Consider the following 11,353-nt stretch of genomic DNA (forward strand, 5'->3'; position numbering starts at 1 on the left):
ACCAATTATAAATAATAAGTTCAAAACTTTAATCATGATAAAATGCAGAAATCGATAGATCAGTTTTAACTAAAGTAGCAAAACAATAGTAGAAAATTTAACAAAAAGTCATAAAAATTGCTTGAATATAACTAAATAACTGTTTAAAAAACAACATGTAAAACCACTATCGGCACATGTTATACTTACCACTATAGATGACAAGTAAAATGATTTGAATTGCACATGATATTGAGACTATAATCTGTATGTAACCATCTTTATGTAACGGTCCACATTTCACCGTCCCTGCTTTACATTTCTCGGACAATATCTGACAAGTTATTAACAAACATGCAGTTGCTGTAATACAATAAGAAAGTGTGATTTACTTCAAATTTTTGAAGAGTTGGTTACTTTTATTATTTCACTTTCAACATTTAAAGCTATAACAATTTGGTTGATCGTTCTAACCAACTACAGACACTACATTCTCATGTGCCAGCATACTTTCAAGAGAGCATAAAAAGATGGCTGATTCTCAACAAAGATATAGAATTGTACACAACATAATACATGAAGGCCCTTTGGGGAGCACCTGAAGCCTTCTTGATGAAAACTCGCCATTTGACTTTTAACAATGCCATTTACAGTCCGACGTCAAACCAACACAGAACAGAAATTATTCATTCAATATGGAAATATGATTAGTTACATAAATAATTTTTCTGACTATTATTCAACATTGTTTCAACATTGTTTGCTATTAACATAATTACTTAAGTACAACCTCTGCAGAGCAACATCTATTTGGAGACAAAAATTTTGTTTGTTGCTCAGAAAGGTTGCTCTTGGGAGGTTAAATTTGTAATGAAGCCTTACATTGGAAAGAACAGATGTTCTTTAAAGAGTTCACTGTTCTATAAAGGGCTATTCTGCACAGGTAGCACTGTACTATGAAATAGTCAAGGTTGTAGAAATATATATATAATACCTGCTGAAGCAATAATTAATGGCATACGTCTAATATTACGGGTGCGTCTGTAAAAACTTAGGTACCCACACAGTCTGATTTTGTAATGTTGATTCCTGGAAACAGAAGTGAAATTAGAAGTGTTTTTGAAATAATACAGGTTTTTGTTAAGGGTTTTCCCCACATTTTTTTAAAAGCATGAACTTTGGTTTTTGTTTAGGTTTTTTTTTTCAATTTTTTTTAAAGCATGATCTTAATAAAACTTTTAAAACATGTTATATTATTGATCTAATATTTTTATGCAATAATACACTAATAAAATAAAGTAAAACACAATAAAAAGTATACTTCATCAGGGTCTTTCAAATAGAAAGACCTTGACTTCATACAGTAGAAAATAACCATTTTTGCTTGTATGCATACCAAGACCCCTTTCCATCAAAAGTGGAAACACCACTGCTTGGAATTGATAAACCTTAGTGCAGTACACATAGAAATACCAAACATTGATTGAGTATTGTCAAAAACATTATCTCAATAATAGAAATTACTACAGACAAATAAAAATTTGTAAGTAAAATAGATAAAATGGGAACACAGAAGGTCTTAACATCCCGGGACACTCCCAACTTGGCAACAGCCATAAAGCCAAAAGCAAGATGCTCTGAAAAGATGCTTTATATTGAATCTTGCACAAATTGTCATTTCATATAGATGTAATATATGAGTTTAAGAAAAAAAATTATCACATGATGTTATAAAGGTTTTTCCATTGCTTACTTTACTAAATTTTCAAGATTTAAAAGGCATCAGCTTTTGCCAAAAAAAAGGAAGAAAATTTTTTTAAAATCCATCTTCTTTTCACCATCTATATCTGTATTGTATCAAATTGTACCTTGTATTGATTTAAAACATTTGTAGTTGTATAACATAACACCATTTGAAATGATCATATAATTCAAAAGTTCTTTTCAAGCCAGAAATATTCATTAACAAACCTGTAATATCTGTCAATTAGTAGCTGTAGAAACCAAACTCCACCAATGATGTATAAAATTAAGGCCACTGGTTCTGTACCACACTTGTTACTTTCACATAACACCGGCAATAAGAATATGCAGACCCACACACCAAGCTGTTAACAAAATGAAACATGTATAACACAATTAAACAATAAAAGTTGTCTATCAATATAAAGCTATCAGTCTATCACAATGGTGAGTGCAGATCAATCTTACAATAAAATTTTTACTCATTATTCGATACTAGAAAATCAGACAGAAATGAATTCTGTTGAAAATGTGTTGATTATTTTAACTCTAAGTCAGATATCTAGATTAACAACATGTTATTATAAAATATGACTGCCTAGTAAATCACCTCCTTTATCATCTTCTATGATAACTTCATATACAATCAATATCCTACATACAAAAGCAAACTTCCCAATAAAAATCATAAACATTCTTCATTTTAATTCCAGATCATTCTTATCTTTTCAGTCCTGAAGTTTCTATTAAGTCACAGTAAGGGATTCAGAAATGAGCAAAACCATAAAATTTCCACTGGCTAGTACAAGAGCTCCATCCTACAGAAGTATGATAATTCCCTTGCAAAAATTAAAGCCATGGCAGAGAGGGGTTAGTCATTCAAAATTATAATTCCCTTGCAGAAATTAAAGCCATGACAGAGAGGGGTTAGTCATTCATAATCATAATTCCCTTGCAGAAATTAAAGCCATGGCAGAGAGGGGTTAGTCATTCAAAATCATAATCTAATCAAGCTAAAATCTTTTAAATATTTCAGCTGAAATTTTTAACTAAGACTTGAGCATCTGAGCATTGTTGTACAGAAAAAGCTATGTAATACTCAAATCCTATGAAAATAATCTTTTTAATTCTTACACAAACACTAGTGCTTACTTGTAACTTAACTCTTTCAAATGGATGTTAATATGAATCTTACCACTAGGATAATGTTTATAAAGATAACCCAAGTTGTATTTATAGTTCTGCCTGTTTGTTCTGTATTTACATCAATTGACAAAGTGGCAGATTCTGTCAGAAGGTCCTCTTCTTCTTCCTTCTCAAAGAAATGACTCTGTAAATACATTTTGCATATCAAAAATTTCTTTAAAACCACAAACCAAAGATACCAATATAAAAATATTTCAAGTTGGTATAATTAAGAGAAGATATTATTTATAAAAATATTTTGGGAAAGGAGAATTATGTTCAGTTTAGATGTTTGACCAAAAAACTATTTAGGATACATGTTATAGTTAGGATACATGTTACCAAACCTTACATGATGATGTGGTACTGATAATTATAACAATTCCAGTCTTGTACATGTTACTTTTGTACTTGGAAAGTGTAATTTGGTTTGGCATAATTTCTTTTAACTTTGGACTACAATGGATATTGTTGGGATGAAGAGCGTCATTTAAGGAGAGAAAAAAATTATAAAATTACTTATTCTTTTATTCCATTAAACTTTTCATCTTTTTCCTATAAAACAATATTAATTGTAGAGTGCTTTCGTCAAAACTCAACACAGATTAATACTTGGTATAACATAATAAAAGAATATAATATAGAACTTAACAAAAGTGTCACAGTAGGCTAAACATTTAAACTTTTACTCCAAATTTATTACATCTTAAAGTTCATTTAATATCAAGCATCTGAGTGTAGTCAAAATATATTGATGTGCCAAAGCTAGATTCTGAGATATTTTCGTTCTCTCTCAGAATCTCCCTATAGGGCCTACGTATACGCGAGATGTTGAGTCGTTGACACAAAATAGCACATCTTGTTGCGCAGTACAAATAGTTGGACTAGTGTAATTGCAATGAATAATTGTTACTCAAAACAAATTGTTACAATAATGACCTTTTATGTACATGATAAAAAAATTATATCTTTCTCTGTGTACCAAAATAGAAACCCCGAGTAGAAGGGATAAATATGGTTCGAATATTTTCAAGGGCGGATTTGTAAAGTCTAAAGATCTTTTTCCGGAGTACGTCGATGTTCACGACAGTGTCATTATCATTTACACATACCCTGGCACGGTCTGATTCCTCTGATAGACTGACCATAGTGTGCAAATATCAACAATACTCTTAAATAATAAATTGTATCATTCAGATGAGGAAGTGTTTGATCACTCTCCACTGTGGAGAGTTACGAGATGCAAACTTTATTCCGTATTCCGGTAAATTCCGGACACAGTCAGGATAACAAAAATCTGTATTCCCGTTTCTTCCCGTGCGCCAAAAAATGCGTGGTTATGCTTAAAAGGGTAACTGAAAACATAAATTAAAAAAAAAACTAATCTTTTGTTCCTTTATTGCAAATTTAAATGAAATTCATCTCCAGACATACTTAAAAATAAATTTCATTTCATACCAAAGAAGCTCCTTGAGAGTAAATCCGTTAGAAACCATGCATTTACATGTTTACTTACCATTGGCATTGCAATGATACCAGTCTGAGTGTTTACGAAAAAAACTTGTCATTGGTAAGTCTTAGCACGGATTTCAATTACAGTGTAATTAAAGTCCGTGGTCTTACTTTTATGACGTCATTCAACATGGTTATGCTGATATGATTTTTCATTACTAATTAAGAAACAAATATTTTATTTGATAAATGTCAAGAATAACAATACATATACAACAATAATAACTCCAAAAAAGATCAAGTAAAAGATCAAACCAACTTGTAAACATGAATGATTGTGACCTTATTCTTTTAGTTAACACGACCCAGCGAGGGCATTGAAACTTTTTTTAAAATTTGTATTGGACGGAAAGATTTAAAAATTTTGTCAAAACTAGCTGATATGCAGTTGTTTCGCTGGTGGTGCCATTTGTGCCATAGGTCTACTATTTATACCTATGATTTGTTATCTTGCCAATGACTAAATCTGTTCAGAGTAAATTGTCGGCAATTTGTATCAATAATGATTATAATACTACCAAGGCTTTAATTGCAATTATAAAAGCCGTGATGTTTACCAATGGTATTTTAAATAATAAGAATTTGTACGACACACCCTTTGATATTTATGATATACATTTTACTTAACATGCTTTATGGTTGATTAAGTAAGTAATTGCAATAAAAATTTATAAAACAAACCTAAATATTTATTAATTGAAAAGTGCATCTGACCGTGTCCAGTTAGAAATACGGCCGAGTGAGGGGGCCGAGTACGTTTTAGGGCCGAGCTGACCCGGATTCATTTTCAAGGGCGGATTTGTAAAGATCTTTTTCCGGAGTACGTCGATGTTCACGACAGTGTCATTATCATTTACACATACCCTGGCACGGTCTGATTCCTCTGATAGACTGACCATAGTGTGCAAATATCAACAATACTCTTAAATAATAAATTGTATCATTCAGATGAGGAAGTGTTTGATCATTCTCCACTGTGGAGAGTTACGAGATGCAAACTTTATTCCGTATTCCGGTAAATTCCGGACACAGTCAGGATAACAAAAATCTGTATTCCCGTTTCTTTCCGTGCGCCAAAAAATGCGTGGTTGTGCTTAAAAGGGTAACTGAAAACATAAATTAAAAAAAAAACTAATCTTTTGTTCCTTTATTGCAAATTTAAATGAAATTCATCTCCAGACATACTTAAAAATATATTTCATTTCATACCAAAGAAGCTCCTTGAGAGTAAATCCGTTGGAAACCATACATTTAGATGTTTACTTACCATTGGCATTGCAATGATACCAGTGTTTACGAAAAAAACTTGTCATTGGTAAGTCCTAGCACGGACTTCAATTACAGTGTAATTAAAGTCCGTGGTCTTACTGTTATGAAGTCATTCAACATGGTTATACTGATATGATTTTCCATTACTAATTAAGAAACAAATATTTTATTTGATAAATGTCAAGAATAACAATACATATACAACAATAATAACTCCAAAAAAGATCAAGTAAAAGATCAAACCAACTTGTTAACATGAATGCTTGTGACCTTATTCTTTTAGTTAACACGACCCAGCGAGGGCATTGAAACTTTTTTTAAAATTTGTATTGGACGGAAAGATTTCAAAATTTTGACAAAACTAGCTGATATGCAGTTGTTTCGCTAGTGGTGCCATTTGTGCCATAGGTCTACTATTTATACCTATGATTTGTTATCTTGCCAATGACTAAATCTGTTCAGAGTAAATTGTCGGCAATTTGTATCAATAATGATTATAATACTATACCAAGGCCTTAATTGCAATGATAAAAGCCGTGATGTTTACCAATGGTATTTTAATAAGAATTTGTACGACACACCCTTTGATATTTATGATATACATTTTACTTAACATGCTTTACTAACAGTCGCTCTCTAGGCATATTTTACATAAATATTTCATGTAGGAAGCTATATCTATATAGCACTGACGTGTATTACTGTCCATGCACTGCACATTCCCTCAGCAGCTTCATTTCGTTTCCCAGAATTTCAAAATAATATTTATTGTAAAAACAAAACGACACATTTCATCGTGAACGTCGAATTAATTTTCTAAATATTGAGACAGACACAGTGAGTATAATGAAAGTGTACAGTCACGCATTCATTAGTCGTATAAACTACAGCATGTTACATGATATTAAGGTCACATTGAAATTACGCTCTAGATTATGAACTATATCTATTATTGGTGTAACATTGTAGCTTAAGCATCAGTAATAAAATAAAAAAGAAATATACCGAATATAGTACATGTAAGATGGCTTAAAGTTATATGTAATACAAAATAGAATCGTGAAAAGTGTTGGTAAAAATGTGGATGAAAGAACGTTTATTCAAAGACAATCATGCACATGGCTATGTCTTATGATAATTATTCCAGTATATTTATTTTATATTGAATAACCATGAGTCATTATGTGAATTACTTTATTTCAAATTTAAAAAAAAAAACATGCAGTGATTCTTTGAATAGCAAAAAAATGCTAGGCGTTTCCTTACGGTCATAATCTTGATTAACGTATAAAGATAATGGGTGTTGCAAGTTTAAAAATTCAAATATTTCAACTAAATTTATTTCCATAAAAAATGTGACAAATCAGCTTAACAAGGATAATCACCTTTATTAATGAAAACTTCGTGAGTCATCTACCCTGTTATAATGGTTGTATTAATATTTGTTGATTGAAAATAAAATACTGGGCTCATCAGCAAAACAAAAGAACAATAAAACACTATATTGCTTTATATAACGGTCATAATTGGTTGATTTCCTGTATCCTGTAGAAAGTCATATTAACAAAAACTCTTATGTTCTAACTTCTCCCTTTTATTGAATGAAACCTCACATTAAATGAATTAAAATTCGCATTGGTCGACTCGCACCTATTTCAAAATGAGCTACATTAAATGAATTGAAATTCGCATTGGTCGACTCGTACCTATCTCCAAAAGAGCTGAATTAAACCTCTCTAAAGTAATTGAAATTCTCATTGGTCGACTCGCACTCTCTCCAAATGAGCTGAATGAAATCTCTCTAAATTAATTGAAATGCGCATTGGTTGCCCAGCACCTATCTCCAAATGTTCTGAATGAAACCTTTCTAAAAGACTGAAATTCGCATTGGTCGACCGTGCCTATCTCCAAATGAGCTGAACGAAACCATTGTAAAGGAATTGAAATTCTCATTGGTTGCCCCGCACCTATGAACGAAACCTCTCTAGAGGAACTGAAATTCTCATTGGTTGCCCCGCACCTATGAACGAAACCTCTCTAAAGGAATTGAAATTCCAATTGAATGCCCCGCACCTATGAATGAAACCTCTCTAAAGGAATGAAATTGTCATTGGTTGCCCCGCACCTATGAATGAAACCTCTCTAGAGGAATGAAATTGCCATTGGTCGACTCACACCTATCTCCAAATGAGCTGTATGAATTTTCAAATTCACATTGCATGATTGGTTGACTCGCACCTATCTCCAAATGAGTTAAATTCAACAATTAAAAAAGGGATGAATAATTTTCGAAGAGCTTGTCAGTGTGGTGTAAAACATTAAAAAGAAGCTGAACATAAATAGAGAGTGTATTAATTAACATATTTAGTTAATAAGTTGCTGTGTGCACTGAATTTCGTATTGCGTTTGAGGCTGACGGCGCGCAATATTTAAAACAATTCGAGATAGGGATAAATCGACAAAACTATCAAATAAACTGCTGTCATTTAATTTATCCTCGTCTCATCAATTCGACCTCCTTCAAAATGAATCTCTAAAAATATGTTTTACATGCCAATCTAGCAAATTCCAGGTGTCCTAATAATTAGCCTGGACATGTACGTGGGCCAGCTCAAATTTCATCTTGTGGACTAGTTAGTTCTTCTTGATGTATGAATACTTTTATAGATGTACAAATCATTGAGCAAAATTCAGCTGATTTGTTATTAATGCTTTATTAGTTGTATTATTAGCGATCCTGTTTTTTATTTGAACCGTTACTATAGTATTGTCATTCGACAACATTCAAAGGTAGAATCAACTTTTACAAATTATAAAAAATATATATATAAACATTTTCTTAGAACATTTTGGGTAAAAAGAAATCGACTATGTCAAGTCGAGCAACCAGTATACCACATATCTTCTAGACATGATATGATAGAGAAGCATTGTGCACAGTCTTGTGACTTCAACTTAATTAGTTACATGGAACCGTGTGACGTGTTTGACTGTATAGATGTTTCTCCCCCTAAAAACAGAACTGAGCACTGTACATGTAATTTATCTATATTCTGTAATGTTGTTAAAATGGATCAAGAACAAGTGAGATGCCTATCATCTGAAAAAATAGTGTTGCGTGTGAAATTATTTATAAAATCAAAATGTAAACACATTTTTAAAGTGGAATTTTGAGTTCCATACAAATGATCACTAGATTTATGTACAACTTTACTAATTGCCAAAACTCAAAAGAAGCAAAATATGGTTAATAAATATGGTCAATAAGTAACTTGCTGGAAACTAACAGGAAATCAAAATTACAAAGCTTTTGAAAATAAAACATTTCATTTTTGCTGTAGATCGATCTATTAACCTACATGGTAAAATTCTAAAGTAATTTCTGCAACTAAAATATTCCTTTTAAAATAAAATACCACAAATCTTTTTTGTCTCTAATGCTCAATAATTATATAATGATTAAAAAGTTGACAATAATAATATATTGTTCGTCTTTTACAAAACTCAGTTGTAAATGTCAAAGTTAAACTGCTAGACATTCCCTGCAAGGTGCCCCTTTGATGACGTCACTATAGCAACAGCTTCGGCGGGTTGAATCTCGTCGCCATCTTGTCGAACACGGAAATTAGCGAACACGACCTGTCACGTGTACTTCAACAATATCAAGATATATTTTGTCAAATTAATAAAGAATCAAGAAATACTTTTATGCTTACTAAGGATTTATGAAGTCAAATACACGGTAAGTCGAAACTAACTTTTTAAAACGTCCGAAGTGACCCGATATTCAAAATCGACATTTTTGCGCGCCATCGGGGTTGCTGTACATCGAGGGGAAATTTGGGGCAAAATTGGCTAGTTTTGCTTATTTAAAAGGTTTCTGCTGTTTTTTATTGTTTTATAAAATGTTGACGAATGCATATAATCAAAATTTACAGTTATAAAGTAATTATTACCGACAGAAATTGCGTTTTTGCAGTTTAAAATCTTTGTTTACAAATTTTGACAGCTCGTCACATGTTTCTCAAAAATCCAGTCGTCAACAAAACGAACGATTTTAAGTATAACAATTTCATTTTAGATTAAATACTGTATGCAACTACACAAAATGCTATTTAATCACCCTATTATTTATAAACATTTGCATGAACAATGAATGAATAAGCAAAGCACCTCAATAATTTGAAATTGAGTCCATGCTAAGTTCTGACCTGTATTTTTAAAATCTTACTGAGGCTACTCTATCTACTGTAGGTCTGTTTTGACCATAAAATTTCATGTTTCAGTTTTCTTGTGTAGAAATTAAGCACTGCCAATTATGATCAAGTTAACCCACAAGGAGATACATTGGCAACTTGGAAATTTGTTGTGTGGATTACCCCACCCCATACCTATTATAGTGGGAGAACCAGATAATTGAACCCAACTACTGCTCCAGAGTTTGGAAATATTTTGCTCTTAGATTTGTTAAAAAAGGGAACGTCTGTATCCACTGGGCCAGTTAGGTCAAATGTGTTAGGAGAGAGCATAGAACTTTGAACTTGCAAGGTTTCCTACAGTCATTGATGGCTTTTACAAGTGTTTGATAAATCTCAAGTCCCTGCTACGATTATTCATCCATTTACATACTTATTTTCTAACTATTTTAAAAGTCATGTCAGTTAGAAACCTATTTATGTTTCATCTAATATAACAGAGTCCCATGAAAGTCCTCTTCCCAATTGAAACTTTCTTAAGATATGCAGTTTAAGTTTTCCCCAAAATCTAAACTGGTCAGCTTTTTACTTCTCAAAGAAGCAATATTTCAGTAATAATTTCCCCCTAAATCAAGAGGCTAAAGCCTTAGAAGAATTGCTGAAACCATAGTTTTTGAACAATTTTGTGTATGTATTTATTTAACAGTAATTACTAATATTATACTTGTCTGTGAATTGCTTATTACAAGTAAAAGTTTTTTTTATTTCTCTAGTTATAATAAATGATCTTTATTACAAATTATTCTGTGGTTTTCCATTCATATGTGTTCTGTCACAAACGTGTTCCTGGACCACTTCATTTTCTGTTCTCTTCAATGTTTTAGTAATGGGTACACCTCACCCATCTCTGTGGGTCGAAATATGTAAACTATTGACAAGAAGGCAATTAGTTAAAGGGCAATTTAAATGATTTAGTATTAAGACACTGCAGACAGTATACAGTGTTTGCAGCAGGTGAAGGATTTTAAATTATTGCACCGTGTTTGCTTAATGATTGCATATTTCAATTAAAGATGGATAATAAAGAGTTTCTTTGAGTAATAACAACACCAACCTTTGGATCTTTTCATGTAATTTGGTGTTTACTGTTGTTTTGTAACTTCAGAGTCTTTACTGGTGTCATATAAAAATAAAATTGGTAAAAACACTTTGAACTGCTTTAATTTGGAATCAAACTTGGAATCATGATTATGTGCATTGATGCAATTATAGATGATAGTCCTACAGAGATTTTCAACGGCCAATTTTGGGCTGAATTTTGACCCCATTCCACCCCCAAAAATTAACATATTTTTCCCTATTTCTGAAAAAAATTCTCCTCCTTTAGTAATTAGAAAAAATAAAAATTGTCCTTTTTGTCATTATATTAAGACATTGTAGAACATTTAAAAAATGATAATGTATCACAA

General features: G+C 31.8%; 2 protein-coding genes across 4 annotated transcripts in view; one reads left to right on the forward strand and one right to left on the reverse strand.

The window, feature by feature from the left end:
• LOC132720409 (transmembrane protein 192-like) overlaps positions 1-11,353 on the reverse strand; it is a 32,459-nt gene that overhangs the window by 8,494 nt on the left and 12,612 nt on the right. The window contains exons 1-5 of one of the 2 annotated variants that reach the window (XM_060704549.1): positions 4,020-4,169; positions 2,918-3,052; positions 1,951-2,087; positions 974-1,068; positions 190-342 (exon numbers count right to left, since the gene is read on the reverse strand). In XM_060704549.1, the coding sequence (XP_060560532.1) occupies positions 190-342; positions 974-1,068; positions 1,951-2,087; positions 2,918-3,052; positions 4,020-4,055 (556 nt within the window). In that variant the 5' untranslated portion in view covers positions 4,056-4,169. Of the gene's footprint in view, positions 1-189; positions 343-973; positions 1,069-1,950; positions 2,088-2,917; positions 3,053-4,019; positions 4,170-11,353 lie in introns of those variants that run through there. The other variant, XM_060704548.1, reaches the window with a different exon arrangement.
• The window catches only part of LOC132720407 (dual specificity tyrosine-phosphorylation-regulated kinase 1A-like), a 49,729-nt gene continuing 47,647 nt past the window's right edge, over positions 9,272-11,353 (forward strand). Inside the window, exon 1 of one of the 2 annotated variants that reach the window (XM_060704541.1) lies at positions 9,272-9,430. The gene's annotated coding sequence lies outside the window, so the exon portion shown is untranslated. Of the gene's footprint in view, positions 9,431-9,474; positions 9,565-11,353 lie in introns of those variants that run through there. The other variant, XM_060704543.1, reaches the window with a different exon arrangement.

The sequence above is a fragment of the Ruditapes philippinarum genome, unplaced genomic scaffold, assembly GCF_026571515.1.
Source record: "Ruditapes philippinarum isolate M1 unplaced genomic scaffold, ASM2657151v2 ctg3449_1_1_1_1, whole genome shotgun sequence".
Classification (NCBI taxonomy): Eukaryota; Metazoa; Mollusca; class Bivalvia; order Venerida; family Veneridae; genus Ruditapes; species Ruditapes philippinarum.